Raw genomic sequence first — 17,548 nt, 5'->3', positions numbered from 1 at the left:
AATTTGCTGTTTTCCCCGAAGCAATGTGTTTGCAATTAAAAAAAAAAAATAGCTGGTGCAGCAAGGAACTACGTACGTCATTATTTAAATGGCATAAAACCCTTAGCCTGTTTCCCTGCAATTCGATAAAATTCTCACATCATAATAGAAGAGGGATGAGGACAGTATTATAGATATGACAAATTCGAGGGAAGGTGAGGATTTGTCCTGGTTGAGTCAATCCAGATTTAAGCTTATGAAAAAATGAAATACAGGTTTTAGTAATACATTTAACCTTACACTTAAGTGACAAAGTTATGAAATACTTCCTAATTTCGTATCAGACATCCTTTTGTCTGGCGTTGTCCAGCAACTGGATGTTGCATGCACTCAACAAATCTTGGGAAGTTCCTTGCAGAAATATTGAACCTCGCTGCTTCTGTTGCCACCCCTAATTGCCAGTGCAGGATTTTGTGCACAGACTAACCTCTCGACTATGTCTCATAAATGTTCGATGGGTGGCCATATCATTAGCTCGAATTGTTCAGAATGTTCTTCAGCCCCAATCGCGAGCAACTGTGGTCTGCTAACATGGTGCACTGTCATCAATAAAAATTCCGTCGTTGTTGGGAAATAAAGCCCATGACTGGTTGCAAATGGTCTCCAAGTAGCCGAACATAGCCATTTCCAGTCAACGATTGGAGCAAAGGACCCAGTCCAGCCCGCCACTAGGTGATTCAGTCCAAAACCGCGCTGCTGATACCGTCGCAGGTTCGAATCCTGCCTTGGGTATGGATGTGTGTGATGTCCTTAGGTTAGTTAGGTTTAAGTAGTTCTAAGTCTAGGGGACTGATGATCTCCGATGTTAAGTCCCATAGTGCTTAGAGCCATTTTTTGACCCAGACCATTCTGTGTAAACACAGCCCACACCATTATGGAGCCATCACCAGCTTGCACAGTGCCTTGTTGGCAGCCTGGGTCCATGGCTTCGTGGGGTCTACTCCATACTTGAATTTTAACATCAGCAATTATCATCTGAAATTGGGATTCATCTGACTAGGCCATGGTTTTTCAGCCCTCTAGAGTCCAACCGATGTGTCACGAAGACAAAACAGTAAAGTATTCCCCCTCTTGCAGCCTCTAACAGCGCAGTAGCCGGGCCACTTACCACTTTGCCCGTCGAAGTTCCCGGCCAACTTTACTTAAGGCCTCGCCAGACAGAATGCGGCCTGGCCGTCCGGCCTGTGGCCTTGAACCGCAGCCGGCAGGCCGCACTGTTGAATCTCTCGTTCCTGTATGGCGGCGGTCACACAGAGTGCGGCTTTGACGCATCATCAGCCGGCCAGACAGAATCTGGCCTGCCGCTGCGACGGACTGCGTAGCGGTGGGCCGGACATGTCAGCGGCCAGGGACGCCACACAGGCAACAGCCGGCCGCAGCGACTCTTGATGCGTCAGCTGTTACACTGTGGAAGGGGCCGAAACCCATTATTAAGCTTGCATGCGTAGTGCGATTGTCTTGCGTTAGACGATTTGGAATCTTCACGCGGGACACGTTATCTTTGTGCGAGTTCATTTTTTTTTTTTTTTTAATTGCAGAAATGAGTAGCTTGCACTAGCGATACGTAATGGCACCAAGAAGAGGAGATGTTGGGTGCACGACATTGATAGCAAGAGAGAAAACTTGGGGGAATACCATCGTCTGTGTATTGATCTAGAGTCTGACGGAGATAGGTTCTTCAAATATTTTCGTATGTCGCGAGAATGTTTCGAGGAAATGCATCGCCTGATAAAAAGGTAGCACCGAGAAGTGCACAACGAACTGGAGAAAACCAATTGATACAAGGCACAGACAAGCCGTTTGTTTGAGGTAAGTTTTACCGTTTGTGGCCTCTTTGCGCTTGAATTAGAAGTCATATAAATTATTCCATTTCAGTTTTGCTGTATCATATGAAAGGTTCGGCGGAAGAAAGTGCTATCCCACAACGTATTTACTAGTGGAGTGATAAATTTATCTGCAGTGTTTACGAATACAGCAAACGATAGTAACATCTAGTTCCGTATGTCCCGCTAGAGAGAACTTTCTACTTATAGATAGTTTTGTTTCATTGTATTCATAACATTGTCATTGAATTTAAACAAACATACATTTGGTCGTTAACTTATCTATCGTTCTATCGGCATAATTGATTTTAATCTTTTCCAGATACTTGACTACAGGCGACAGTCACCAGACCATAGCTTTTTCTTTTCGGTTAGGACGTTCAACAGTCACAGAAATTGTGAAACAAGTGTGCCAAGCAATATGGACTGTCCTACAGCCCAAGTACACTCCTGGAAATGGAAAAAAGAACACATTGACACCGGTGTGTCAGACCCACCATACTTGCTCCGGACACTGCGAGAGGGCTGTACAAGCAATGATCACACGCACGGCACAGCGGACACACCAGGAACCGCGATGTTGGCCGTCGAATGGCGCTAGCTGCGCAGCATTTGTGCACCGCCGCCGTCAGTGTCAGCCAGTTTGCCGTGGCATACGGAGCTCCATCGCAGTCTTTAACACTGGTAGAATGCCGCGACAGCGTGGACGTGAACCGTATGTGCAGTTGACGGACTTTGAGCGAGGGCGTATAGTGGGCATGCGGGAGGCCGGGTGGACGTACCGCCGAATTGCTCAACACGTGGGGCGTGAGGTCTCCACAGTACATCGATGTTGTCGCCAGTGGTCGGCGGAAGGTGCACGTGCCCGTCGACCTGGGACCGGACCGCAGCGACGCACGGATGCACGCCAAGACCGTAGGATCCTACGCAGTGCCGTAGGGGACCGCACCGCCACTTCCCAGCAAATTAGGGACACTGTTGCTCCTGGGGTATCGGCGAGGACCATTCGCAACCGTCTCCATGAAGCTGGGCTACGGTCCCGCACACCGTTAGGCCGTCTTCCGCTCACGCCCCAACATCGTGCAGCCCGCCTCCAGTGGTGTCGCGACAGGCGTGAATGGAGGGACGAATGGAGACGTGTCGTCTTCAGCGATGAGAGTCGCTTCTGCCTTGGTGCCAATGATGGTCGTATGCGTGTTTGGCGCCGTGCAGGTGAGCGCCACAATCAGGACTGCATACGACCGAGGCACACAGGGCCAACACCCGGCATCATGGTGTGGGGAGCGATCTCCTACACTGGCCGTACACCACTGGTGATCGTCGAGGGGACACTGAATAGTGCACGGTACATCCAACCGTCATCGAACCCATCGTTCTACCATTCCTAGACCGGCAAGGGAACTTGCTGTTCCAACAGGACAATGCACGTCCGCATGTATCCCGTGCCACGCAACGTGCTCTAGAAGGTGTAAGTCAACTACCCTGGCCAGCAAGATCTCCGGATCTGTCCCCCATTGAGCATGTTTGGGACTGGTTGAAGCGTCGTCTCACGCGGTCTGCACGTCCAGCACGAACGCTGGTCCAACTGAGGCGCCAGGTGGAAATGGCATGGCAAGCCGTTCCACAGGACTACATCCAGCATTTCTACGATCGTCTCCATGGGAGAATAGCAGCCTGCATTGCTGCGAAAGGTGGATATACACTGTACTAGTGCCGACATTGTGCATGCTCTGTTGCCTGTGTCTATGTGCCTGTGGTTCTGTCAGTGTGATCATGTGATGTATCTGACCCCAGGAATGTGTCAATAAAGTTTCCCCTTCCTGGGACAATGAATTCACGGTGTTCTTATTTCAATTTCCAGGAGTGTATTTACCTACTCCTACAACAGAGATGTGGAAGAAATCTGAAGAAGGACTTATAGAACGGGGGGTTTCCGAACTGCCGTGGAAGCATAGACGGAAAGGCTATCAGGTTAAAATGCCCGAATGATAGTAGATCCCAGTTCTTCTGTTACAAACAGTTCTTTTCGCTAGTTCTCCTGGCGATCGTTGATCCATACTACCGAGTTTACAGTAGTTGATATTGGAAGTTATGGACGTCACAGTGACAACACTATTCAGCTTTCTATCAAGAGTATATCGAGGACAAAAGTATTCTACCTCCAAATCAGGATCGCGTGTATCATACAAAAAGTTGTATTGTCTCACCTCCTCTATAAGTCTTAATGTGTCCATGATGCATGCCCAACGAGCTGCAAGACAAAAACCGCCTCACGCCGCTGCTTCCAGTGTGACCACAGAGCGGTTGAGTGCGCCAACGGAGGCAAGCAGCCGCTCCGGCTTGCGGCGAATCTGTAATCTGTGACAACCCGGCGGCGGCCCAGCGGCGGCCGGTGCGCCAGGCCGCGTGCCGGTGCGTCAGAGCCGCACTCTGTGTGACAGCCACCATACAATAACGAGCGATTCAACAGTGCGGCCTGCCGGCTGCGGTTCAAGGCCACAGGCCGGACGGCCAGGCCGCATTCTGTCTGGCCAGGCCTTATTACGTGGGAAGGGTCCAACCGACGTATCGAAAAACCCTTGAAAACATTAATGTTTCTTTCGTCTCATGTACCTTGGTGTAAGGAAAATGTTTGTTTCCGTCATTCAAATTACACTTCGCTTTATGTACATGTAAGAAATATTTTATTTCGGTATTTTAAAGTCACTATTAATGGAAATCATCTGTAGTGTGACATGAAACATTATCTTGATAATTATTTTTCTCTGCTAGTCACCTTTGTAAGAATTACATATACAACAGTTTGGCTGTCAATACGAACTGACTCTTATTCCGAACATTAACGATACGTGACAGTTCTTGTATGATTTAGGGCTTCAAATTCGCTTTGCCACTTCAAATATTTGCACTTCGCGGCGCTACGCTGTCTTGCCACGGCTGCAAGCGCGCTAGACAGGAAGAGCAGTACAAACCGCTGTCGTAAGCGGTTCTTCGTAACTTCAACAGTTAAAAAATAAATACTTGCAGTGTGTATTAGCAGCTAAAACTTTGGCAGTGCATTTCTTTCCTTGTATTCTTCATGCATAATAAAATTTCAGCGTGGGTTTCGACATGACGGGTTGGTCTATCCTCTTGTTAAGAGTCCGCGCGGGATACAATGGCCGATGCACAGTGTCCAGTTTTCGTGCAAAGCGCTGGACTAGTTCATTGGCTTGTTCGGAAGGGTAGGCCGACGTCGCCCGCTTTCGGCCAGTCGGCTAAACGCTGCGTTGACAGAATCGGGGCGCACTCTGTGCAGTCTTTCTCAAGCGATTTTACAGAAACTATTCGGTAACAAAACTCATCTTTGTGTTACTTATAACTTCATATGCCAGCTTCATGATGACCTGCACAGTATGTCGCTGCGTATGAAATTTAGGTAACATATTCAATTTTTCTCTAGACTTGGACGGAGGTCTCTATTCTTCACCAATCACGCAAAAATTGATCTGATGTACCAAATTCATTTCTATAGCGCTCGCCAGCGATAAAGCCAGAATTAAATATCAACAGCGTTCCTCATGTTTCATAAATGGTCTAAGATATCGAAATAAAATTTTGGCAAATGATACAGGCAAGGGTAAGAGTATGCTGCCATATGTTTATTGCGCAAAACTTCAATATCTGTCGTGCTATTCCACGAAATACAAACTTTTTCTATGAAAGAATGTAATTTTTAAGGGCCATGGTTAGCTAGTTAAATGAGAAATACTATGGGCTTTGGAACAATGAAAGTGAAGACATTACACGATTACGTTTGTACCGAGGATGTTGTTTTTCATAAGCTATTGAACTTTTTTCCCTCAGTTCACTACTTAATAATCTTAACAAACCACAATTTCAGAATTCTCTCGCAGTTGCGTCTCCACAACATGTTAGTGAGGTGATGCTGTGTAAACTTCTTTGTGTTTTCGCAAAAGAAGCAAATTTCAACATGACGATTAGAGACATGTAGGTTTTACTCAAAATTTAGCACCCATTACCCTCCTTTGAAAGTTACGAATGGTTAACAAGCCAGGCGAAAATGCTGCGTTTGTTCGATTTTCAGCGGAATTCTCTCTGGATACCAACAAAGCATTCTTTCTTAATGATCACCCTGCAAGTGTGTGCGTGGAGGGCCTCCATTTACAAAAAAATTGAGCATTGGCTTCAGTTTAAATCTCCACTTCCCCTCTAGCGCTCGTCACTTCCCCTATAACTGAAACGTCCCCTTAGAAAAGTTATTGAATTACTGTGTTGGTAAACCCCTTATGTTATTTGATTTTCAAACAGCTAAGCAGAACTGAACATACTCAGACATCTCGCTCTTTACTTATTATGATCAACACTAAACTGACACACAATATTTTTAGCGCAACGCAATCTGACTTTCAAAAATCCCTACAAAAGAATGGCCCTGACTAACAATAACCTATACCTTTCATGAATCACTTACCTCACAAAAATCTTCGGTACTCGAACTACTGCAATACAGCGAGCGCCACTACTGCCAGCTAAATAAAAGAGTCTAACTACTGAAGGGACTAACTACTGATAGCCATAGTTAGCAAATGAAAGATTTTGATAAATTACAAACAATGTATTTACCTTAATAGTGTTCAAAAGTTCATGACATCCAGTCTTACAAATTTACTGTCTCTGATGGACACATGTCCAGATCATCCGCTCTTAAAACTCCGCCATCTCTCTCCCCACATCCACCACAGCTGGCGGCTCACCTCCAACTGCCCAACGCTACGCGCTGTTAACAGCCAACTGTTCAACACTACAATAGCGACTATTGCAACAATGCCCACCAGCCACAGACTGCACACAGCACAGCCAGGGATTTTCACACAGAGCGTTACGTGGCGTTACCAACATAAAAACCTTAACAGCCTACTTACACAACGCCTGACCGCAACCCACACCACTAGCATTCCACCACACGTGCCCTACCGACTGTGCATCTACGAGACATGTTACTCTGCGAGCACTCTAGCTCACAGCCAAATTCACCATGTCAATGAAAACTGAGAACATCTTAAAATATTTATGTCTCTGTAAATATTTTTAATTGTCACTGAGCAGGAAAAGCTACACCGTTATGAAACTCTTAACGTTGATTGACGGTTTTGAATTCGGCACGCAGAATACCGTGGCCAGGGCATGCGTGGGGAGAGTGGTAGTGCTGGGGGCTGCAGTCAGATGGTGTAGCGGTAATGCCGAGTGCTGGAGCGGAAGTTCCATTCTAAATCGAAGCCTACAATCACATTTTCGGCAATTATTAAGCCGGACCCCTTCACGCCCACACCTGAATGGTGACCATTCAAAAAGATTTGCACCTCTAAAAGAAATAAGCCGAAAATGCAGCAATTTATTTTCACCTTGTATTTTTCAGATTTGTATCTTTCAGAGAAGTGTCATGAGAGCCAATTTTGAGTAAAACCTACACGTTCTTCTTGTTTCCATGTTAAAATTTGCTTCTTTTGCCAAAACTCAGCGGAATTTAGATCATCTCACTTCACTTACATGTTGTGCAGACGCAACTGCGAGAGAATTCTGAAACAGTGGGTTATTAAGTTTGTTAACTAAGGAAGTGAGCAAAAGTATGGTCAACATCTTATGAAAAAACACACGCGTAGTACAAAATGAACATGTAATGTCCTCACTGATGTTGTTCCAAAACTCGTAGCATTTCGCGTTTCACCAGCTATCAATGGCCCTCAAAAATTAAATTCTTTCATCGCAAAAGTCTGTAGTTAGTGGAATAACACGGTAGATAATGATGTTTTACATAATGCCCAATTGGCAAAATACTTTCCCCTTTGTATGCTATCATTCGCCAAAATCTGATTTAGATATTTCAAACAGTTTATGAAGTATGATGAATGTTGTGGATATTACACTCTGGCTTTATCTCCGGCGCAGTGTGATCGCAAATGAGTGCGCTACATCAAATAAATATTCTCAAGACTGGTGACAGACAGAGACCTCCACCCAAGTCTAAAAAAAAATCGAATATGTTAGCTTAACTTCATATGCAGCAACATATTATGTAATTCGCACTAAACGCAAAATTATAGTGACCCCTATTTTTCATTGCAAACTTGTTCGAATTTCGCGCAGTATCTTACTTCCACGTAACTATCACAGTAAATATGACGTTTCTAGGATTTGTAGACTTAGAGAAAGCTTTTGACAAGGTTGACTGGAATACTCTCTTTCCAGTTCTGAAGGTGGCAGGGGTCAAATACAGGGAGCGAAAGGCTATTTACAATTTGTACAAGAACCAGGTGGCAGTTATAAGAATCGAGGGGCGTGAAAGACAAGTAGCGGTTCGGAAGGGAGTGAGACAGGGCTGTATCCTATCCCCGATGTTATTCAATATATGTACTGAGCAAGCAGTAAAGGAAACAAAAGAAAAAATTGTGGTAGGAATTGAAGTTCATGGAGAAGAAATAAAAACTCTGAGGTTTGCCGATGACATTGTAATTCTGTCAGAGACAGCAAAGGACCTGGAAGAGCAGTTGAACGGAATGGACAGTGTCTTGAAACGTGGATGTAAGATGAACATCAACAAAAGCAAAACGAGGATAATGGAATGTAGTCTAATTAAATCAGGTGATGCTAAGGGAATGAGATTAGGAAATGAGACACTTTAAAGTAGTAGATGAGTTCTGCTATTTGGGGAGCAAAATAACTGATGATTGTCGAAGTAGAGAGGATATAAAATGTAGACTGGCAATGGCAAGAAAAGCGTTTCTGAAGATGAGAAATTTGCTAACATCAAGTATAGGTTTATGTGTAAGGAAGTCTTTTCTAAAAGTATCTGTATGGAGTGTAGCCATGTATGGATGTGAAACATGGGCGATAAATAGTTTAGACAAGAGGAGTATAGAAGCTTTCGAAACGTGGTGCTACAGAAGAATGGTGAATATTAGATGGGTAGATCACGTAACTAATGAGGAGGTACTGATTGGTTCAAATGGCTCTGAGTCCGCAGCTCGTGGTCGTGCGGTAGAGTTCTCGCTTCCCACGCCCGGGTTCCCGGGTTCCATTCCCGGCGGGGTCAGGGATTTTCTCTGCCTCGTGATGACTGGTGGTGTGTGCTGTCATTAGGTTAGTTAGGTTAAGTAGTTCTAAGTTCTATGGGACTGATGACCATAGATGTTAAAAGTCCCATAGTGTTCAGAGCTATTTGAACCATTTGAACCAAATGGCTCTGAGCACTATGGGACTTAACTTCTGAGGACATCAGTACCCTAGAACTTAGAGCTACTTAAACCTAACTAACCTAAGGACAGCACACACATCCGTGCCCGAGGCAGGATTCGAACCTGCGACCGTATCGGTCGCTCGGTTCCAGACTGTAGAGCCTAGAACCGCTCGGCCACTCCGGCCGACGGTGGTACTGAATAGAATCGTGGAGAAGAGGAATTTGTGGCACAAATTGACTAGAAGAAGGAATCGGTTGGTAGGACACGTTCTGCGGCATCAAGGGATCACCAATTTAGTGATGGAGGGAAGCGTGGAGGGTAAAAATCGTAGGGGGAGACCAAGAGATGGATACACGAAGCAGATTCAGAAGGATGTAGGTTGCAGTAAGTACTGGGAGATGAAGAAGCTTGCACAGGATAGAGTAGCATGGAGAGCTGCATCAAACCAGTCTCAGGACTGAAGACCACAACAACAACAACATGATGACCATTAACGGAATTATGGGCAAATCATAATGAACCTGACATGTGAAGCTACAAGTGAAGCAAAAATGATTTTTTTTAACCGAATGGTTTCTGTAAAATCGTTTGATTCAGTCATCGCCGGTCGAAAGGTGGCAAACGCTTCTCGGATTCCCCTTCTGAACAAACTAATGAACGCACTCAGCTTGGACGAAAACTGGTCACAGCCATCTTGTGCAACTTATAGTTGTTAGACGCGTATTGCCATGAAATACGGCTGAGGATGTGAGCAGCACTAACATTTGATTGCTCGGCTTGACGACCGGTATTCTAAAGGAAGAACGGTGAAGCTCTGGCCTACCACTCGCTACGCAGCAGGAGCAGAGCGAGGCGGCGGGAGACTGACCATCTTCCTGCGCTGGTGTCCGATCTCGCCGGTCAGGTAGCCGAGCAGCAGCACTGGGGTGATGATGAGGTAGGCCAGGCACACGCCCTGGCCCAGCGTGTCGGCGTCGGGAGACAGCCGGTGGAAGCTGACGGGCCCGCCGCCGCGCCCCAGCCGCGCCACCAGCGTCGTCGTCAGCAGCATCGCCTGCAACACGGCCAGCCGTCACCTCTGACAGCTATCAAGATAGTGCTCGATCTAAATGTTTAATGAAGAAGCCGATACAACAGTATTTTACACTACTGGTCATTAAAATTGCTACACCAAGAAGAAAGGCAGATGATAAACGGGTATTCATTGGACAAATATATTATACTACAACTGACATGTGATTCAATTTGCACGCAATTTGGGTGCATAGATCCGGAGACATCAGTACCCAGAACAACCACTTCTGACCGTAATAACGGCCTTGATACGCATGGGCATTGAGTTATACGGAGCTTGGATGGCGTGTACAGGTACAGCTGCCCATGCAGCTTCAACACGATACCACAGTTCATCAAGAGTAGTGACTGGCGTATTTTTACGAGCCAGTTGCTCGGCCACCGTTGACCAGACGTTTTCAGTTGGTGAGAGATCTGGAGAATGTGCTGGCCAGGGCAGCAGTCGAGCATTTTCTGTATCCAGAAAGGACCGTACAGGACCTGCAACATGCGGTCGTGCATTATCCTGCTGAAATGTTGGGTTTTGCAGGGATCGAAGAAAGGGTAGAGCCACGGGTCGTAACACATCTGAAATGTAACGTCCACTGTTCAAAGTGCCGTCAATGCGAACAAGAGGTCACCGAGACGTGTAACCAATAGCACCACATACCATAACGCCGGGTGATACGCCAGTATGGCGATGACGAATACACGCTTCCAATGTGCGTTCACCGCGATGTCGCCAAACACGGATGCGACCATTATCATGCTGTAAACAGAACCTGGATTCATCCGAAAAAAATGACGTTTTGCCATTCGTGCACCCAGGTTCGTCGTTGAGTACACCATCGCAGGCGCTCCTGTCTGTGATGCAGCGTCAAGGGTAACCGCAGCCATGGTGTCCGAGCTGATAGTCCATGCTGCTGCAAACGTCGTCGAACTGCTCGTGCAGATGGTTCTTGTGTTGCAAACATCCCCATCTGTTGACTCAGCGATCGAGACGTGGCTGCACGATCCGTTACAGCCATGCGGATAAGATGCCTGTCATCTCGAGTGCTAGTGATACGAGGCCGTTGGGATCCAGCACGGCGTTCCATATTACCCTCCTGAACCCACCGATTCCATATTCTGCTGACAGTCATTAGATCTCGACCAACACGAGCAGCAATGTCGCGATACGATAAACTGCAATCGCGATAGGCTACAATCCGACCTTTATTAAAGTCGGAAACATGATGGTACGCATTTCTCCTCTTTCCACGAGGCATCACAACAATGTTTCACTGGGCAACGCCGGTCAACTGCTTGTGTATGAGAAATCGGTTGGAAACTTTCCTTATGTCAGCACGTTGTAGGTGTCGCCACCGGCACCAACCTTGTGTGAACGCTCTGAAAAGCTAATCATTTGCATGTCACAGCATCTTTTCCTCCTGTCTGTTAAATTTCGCGTCTGTAGTACGTCATCTTCGTGGTGTAGCAATTTTATTGGTGGCCAGTACTGTATTTGATCCTGTAACTTGTTTCCGAGTTTTGACGAGAAATTACGGTCTAAAAAAAAAAAAAAAAAAAAAAAAAAGAAATTATCGGAATGGGAAAACAAATAATTATGATTTCAGAAAAATTGGATGATATATTCATGAGAAAGAGCTTCACAAATTGAGGAAGTCAATAATGCGTTCGTCCATCTCTGACACTTATGCAAGCAAAGCAGTTACACGGCTTTGCATTGATCGATGGAGTTGTTATATGTCCTTCTGAGGGATATCGTGCCATGTACTGTCCAATAGGCGCGTTAGATAGTTAAAATACCGAGATGTTTCAAGGGTCCAGCCCATAATGTTTTCAGACGTTCTCAATTCAGGAGAGATCCAGCTACCTTGCTGGACAAGAAAGGGTTTGGCAAGCACGAAGACGAGCAGTAGAAACTCTTGCTGTGTGCGGGCGGGCATTATCTTGCTGATATGTTAGCTCATGATGGCTTGCCATGAAGGGCAACGAAATGGGGCATGCAGTCCCGCCGACATATCGGAGTGCAGTAAGGATGCCGCGCATGACAGTGAAAGGTGTACTGCTATGATAAGATATGGTACAACAGACCATCACCCTTGGTTGTCGAGTCGTACCCACCACTGTCCAGGGCGTCTGTAAGCCCTTGTTCAGCCTGGAATCTCATTGACTGAAGTAGAATTGTCTTCAGCGATGAGTCCTGCTTCGAAGTGAGCTGCGATGACAAGCGAATAAGTGTCTGGTAAGGTCCCAGACAACGTAGGATACCAGCGTGACTGTGGCCCGCCGTGTGGTCTGACAACCGAGAGTGGTGGTCTGGGGTGCCACTTTTTTTCATAGCAGAACCGCTTTGGTTGTCACCCACGGTACCCTTACATCACAACGCTACTTCAACGATATTCTACGTCCTGTTTTGCTGCCCTTTATGGCAAGCCCTTCTGGGCTTACACTCCAGCAAGCTAATGCCCTTGCACACCAGGCGTGAGTTTCTACTGCTTGTCTTTGTGTTTGTCAAACCTTACCTTGGCCTGCAAGATCGCCAGATCTCTTCCCAATTGATAACGTTTGCTGAATTATGGACAGGGCCCTCCAAGTACCTCGGGATTTTGACGATTGGACAGACTCTGGCATGATATCTCTCAAGGCGACATCCAACAAGCTCGAATAAGGGTGTTATTGACTTACTCAAATTGCGAAGCTCTTTCTCCTGAATAAAATATCCAGTTTTTCTGAAACTGTAGTCATTTGTTGTCTTTTGTACTTGTACATCACATCTACGGATTTCGATCCCACTTGGGTAATTCCTTCACTTCGTGGTGTGTCGTTGTTTTTCTTTTTTTTCATTATCTTAGACCGCATAATTGTGAGTAAACAATAAACATGATTGGTGAATGATTGACATATTTTATTTTGTTTTGTATTTAATTATAGTAGTTCCTACGTTCAATGAAGAACCCGAATCATCATTTTCTAATTTTTTTTGTTCCTTAACCCGTCATTTCTGGGTTTTGCCAGTAGAATGTAACTTTGAGTAGCCAATAAACGTTCTTGGGTAATTGTAATATTTTATTTAGTATTTAATTATAGAATTTCCTGAAACTGTTAAAAAAATACAGATTTATGGGGCACTCTAAGATTTCCATAATGCAGATTTTTAATTTAGCATTAAAATAATGATTAATACAAAAGGTAAAAATTAATTTTATGTTGCAATTAACTCACAGAAAACAGGTAAACATTTAACAAATATCACAATAAGTAAGACATTTTATGAAATAAAGATAAAGTACAAATCAAATGAAAAAGATTATATATTTGTACCAGAGGGGTCAGATTTCTAAAATCGTCTTATTTTAACCAATTTGTACGAAAATATGAAATAATTTGTTGCCAGAAGCCTATTATAAAGCTGACTGAATAAGAAAGAGGTAACTGTAATTTCATTTTCAAGTAGAAACGTATTAATTGCTCAAGGTTATAAATTTGATAAATGAAAAACACCAGTTTGCTTTTGTTCTACAATATTGTAGAATAAAAGCAAACTGGTGCTTTTCATTTATTATAATGTTGTTCTACCAAGAACCGACGGAAGATTCTGTTAATATTAATTGCGACTACGGTGACATGCATACAGACGTCAGAGTAGGCGACAAAATTTTTGCGATTTTAATCTCGGAAGCTGGAGTACCACAGGGCTCCACTCTGTCTCCTGCATTACTGTATAATATATGCAATACACTACCGATGTACCTCGCCCGACGCACTGGAACGAAGATTTAGCGTTATTCAGAGATGAGACCGTATACTGATGCCAAGAAAAGACAACAGATGACCTACAACTAATGAACACGCAATATGTTGACGAGCTAGAAAAATGACTCTACTTCTGGGCTTATAATATCTAATGTTCAAGAAAGCCAGCTTGTTATCTTCAGATACAAGAACTTTATAAGAAGTAAAACACAAACAACAGAAGGCGTCAAATTAAAATCATTGGAACAAGAAATAACACCTAAAATGAAAGCTAATCATCTCACACTGACTGTTGGTACTACATTAGCATGGAAGAAACACCATAGTAAAAGCAAAACGATGATTAGGGTTCATAAAAATGTTTAAAGGACATACAAAATGCATTTATAATGGAACATAGTTCGTACTTGCAAGACCTTCATTAAACCTTTATTCGAGTATGCAGCGCCCTTCTGGACGGCTAACCAACATATTTAAGTGTTCAGCACTGCAAGATGACAGGTTAATGTAAGCTAGAGATAAGCCATTGCAAACGTGAAACGCTGGCACACTAATAACCGGTGTAACGGTGAGACTATTGAATGCAAGCATTCAAACGTGAATGAATTGTGTTGTACACGTGCCGGCTGTCAGCTTGTGGGATGGAGTTCCATGCCTATTGCACTTGGTCGGTCAATAGAGGGATGGTTAAAACTGTGGATGACGCTGGAGACATCCGTCCGATGATGTCCCACACGTGCTGGTGACCGAGCAAGCCAAGGTGACATGTCAACTATCTGTACAGCATGTTGACTTACAACAGCGGTATGTGGGCGAGCGTTATCCTCTTGGAAAACATTCCCAGGAATTCTGTTCATGAATGCCAGCACAACATGTGGAATCACCAGACCGATGTACAAATTTGCAGTCAGGTTGCGTGGAATAACCACGAGAGTGCTCCTGCTGTCACACCCTAGACCATAACTCCAGGTGTAGGTCCAGTGTGTCTGGAACAAAAACAGGTAGGTTGCAAGCTCTCAACTGGCCTCCATTTAATGAACGTACAGCCATCACTGGCACCGATGCAAAACCAGTTTTCATCAGAAAACACAACACTCCTCCACGTTGCCCTCCAATGAGCTCTCGCTTCATACCACTGAAGCCGCAAATGGCGGTGATTTGGGGGCAGTGGAATGCACGTTACTGGGCGACTGGCTTGAAGTAACCGATTTTTAACAGCTGATTCTGTCACTGAGGTGCAAACCGCTGCTCAGATTTCTGCTGCAGATGCAGTACGATGCGCCAGACTCACACGCCGGACACGATGGTCCAACCGTACGTTCTCAACACCATTTCTGCCAGAATTCATGTACTGTTCAAACTAAGTGAAGTGTTGATAATCGCATCTTTGTTGTTTTAAAGGCATTCCTGACTAACATCAGTGTCAAAGGTAGCTAACGCTCACGACCGGTACAGCATGTATTTATGGCAAACCTGATTTGCATCCTCATTTTGTCACTATTAGCACCATTTTTATGCGACTGCGGCGAAGTCTGATTTGACGTCATCTTTCAGATGTAGATACAGGCCAACCAACTTTCGTTTATGTCGCTCGACTCCTTCTTGGTGTTGATATTTTTTCCGCCATGTATACAAGGTACAAGGTGTACTTGGTAGAACAATAGCTCCGAATTCTGCCGCTAGGTACCTTCACTAGACATCATTTTGTATCAGCTGCCATAGCGGCATTGGCATGGAAACATTATTTGGCCAGTGTGTAAGTTTTTGTAAGCGCTGTGTTACTTGTTCGGCGGGTTTTCAACGGCAGGCATTAAATACCAACATGCTAACATCAGGGTCTATTGCCTGTTAGGGCAATCAGCAGCAGGAACTGTCCCAATGCTTTTGATGGCTTATGGGGCGAAAGTTTTTACGAACGGTTTTGTCGGTTTAAGTGCAGGTTAATTTCAATTGAAGACGAATCACGACCATGACATCGCTCGACTGCAAGAACAGACAAAAACGTTGAAAAAATTCTTGTTGAGATCATTTTTGATCGTCGTAGAACAATCTATGAACTGGTGGAAATGACTGGAATATCTAGGAGTTCCTGTAAACGAATTTTGACCGAAGATCTGAAGATGAACCGTGTCGCAGAAAAATTCATTCAACACGAGCTTTTTGATGTCCACAGACCCAATCTTTTGCGTGTGTGCCGGACATTGAAAGATCAGTCAGAAACTGATCCAAAGTTTGAAGCAAAATTCTTCGTGCGCAACGAATCGTGGTGTTATGGACATGACCCAGAAATCAAGCAGCATTCTTTGCAGTGGAAGACCCCTTCATCAGCAAGACCAAAGAAAGCAAGGCAGGTGAGATGCCATGTCAAGACAATGTTGGTTTGTTTTTTCGACATCAGTGGGATCATCCACCATGAGTTCGTTCCCAAGGGCAGCACAGTTAACCAACATTACTACCCTCAAGTGCTAAAACGGTCTTGTGAAGCTGTCAGTAGGAAGCGTCCTGCAATGTGGGAAACAAGTGCTCGACTTTTGCACCACGACAAGGCTCCTGCGCAAGCAGCACTGAATATCAGCCAGTTTTTGGCAGTAAACCAAATGACAACAGCTTTTGACCCATCTCGCCACGTAACTGGAAGCAGTGAACAGCATAATTTCAGTCGAGTTTAAAAACTGTTTCTACTAATGAAAAAAAGTTGGGGCAAGAGTATTACGTCTGACATAGCCTGTGTTTAAGGTGTTTAAGTTTTGAAACTGCCCCGTCAGATACAGCATTTTTTGTAAAACAATTGTTATTCTTAGGTTACCTCTAGCACACGATTGAGCCAAAACTTTATCACCACTATTATGTAAATTGAAGGCGGAGGAGCGAGAAAGGAAAGGAAACGAAGGGAAGTAATACACTACTGGCCATTAAAATTGCTACACCACGAAGATGACGTGCTACAAACCCGAAATTTAACCGACAGGAAGAAGATGCTATGATATGCAAATGATAAGCTTTTCAGAGCATTCACACAAGGTTGGCGCCGGAGGCGACACCTACAACGTGCTGACATAAGGAAAGTTTCCAACCGATTTCTCAAACACAAACAACAGTTGACCGGCGTCGTCTGGTGAAAAGTTGTTGTGATGCCTCGTGTAAGGAGGAGATATGCTTACCATCACGTTTCCGACTTTGATAAAGGTCGGATTGTAGCCTATCGCGATTGCGGTTTATAATATCGCAACATTTCTGCTCGCGTTGGTCGAGATCCAATGACTGTTAGCTGAATATGGAACCGGTGGGTTCAGGAGGGTAATACGGAACGCCGTGCTGGATCCCAACGGCCTCGTATCACTAGCAGTCGAGATGACAGGCATCTTATCCGCGTGGCTGTAACGGATCGTGCAGCCACGTCTCGATCCCTGAGTCAACAGACGGGGACGTTTGCAAGATGACAACCATCTGCACGAACAGTTCGACGACGTTTGCTGCAGCATGGACTATCAGCTCGGAGACCATGGCTGCAGTTACCCTTGACGCTGCATAAGAGACAGGAGCGCCTGTGATGGTGTACTCAACGACGAACCTGGGTGCAAAAATGGCAAAACGTCATTTTTTCGGATGAATCCAGGTTCTGTTTACAGCATCATG

At 44.9% G+C, this 17,548-nt stretch overlaps 1 protein-coding gene across 2 annotated transcripts in view; it reads right to left on the bottom strand.

The window, feature by feature from the left end:
• The window catches only part of LOC126195049 (uncharacterized), a 51,107-nt gene that overhangs the window by 25,848 nt on the left and 7,711 nt on the right, over positions 1 to 17,548 (bottom strand). For both annotated transcript variants that reach the window (XM_049933495.1, XM_049933494.1), the window contains exon 2: positions 9,969 to 10,154. In XM_049933495.1, coding sequence (XP_049789452.1) covers positions 9,969 to 10,154 — 186 coding nt within the window. The remainder of the gene's footprint in view (positions 1 to 9,968; positions 10,155 to 17,548) is intronic.

Source organism: Schistocerca nitens, chromosome 7 (genome assembly GCF_023898315.1).
Source record: "Schistocerca nitens isolate TAMUIC-IGC-003100 chromosome 7, iqSchNite1.1, whole genome shotgun sequence".
Lineage (NCBI taxonomy): Eukaryota > Metazoa > Arthropoda > Insecta > Orthoptera > Acrididae > Schistocerca > Schistocerca nitens.
This window is presented reverse-complemented; position numbering and strand designations above follow the sequence as displayed.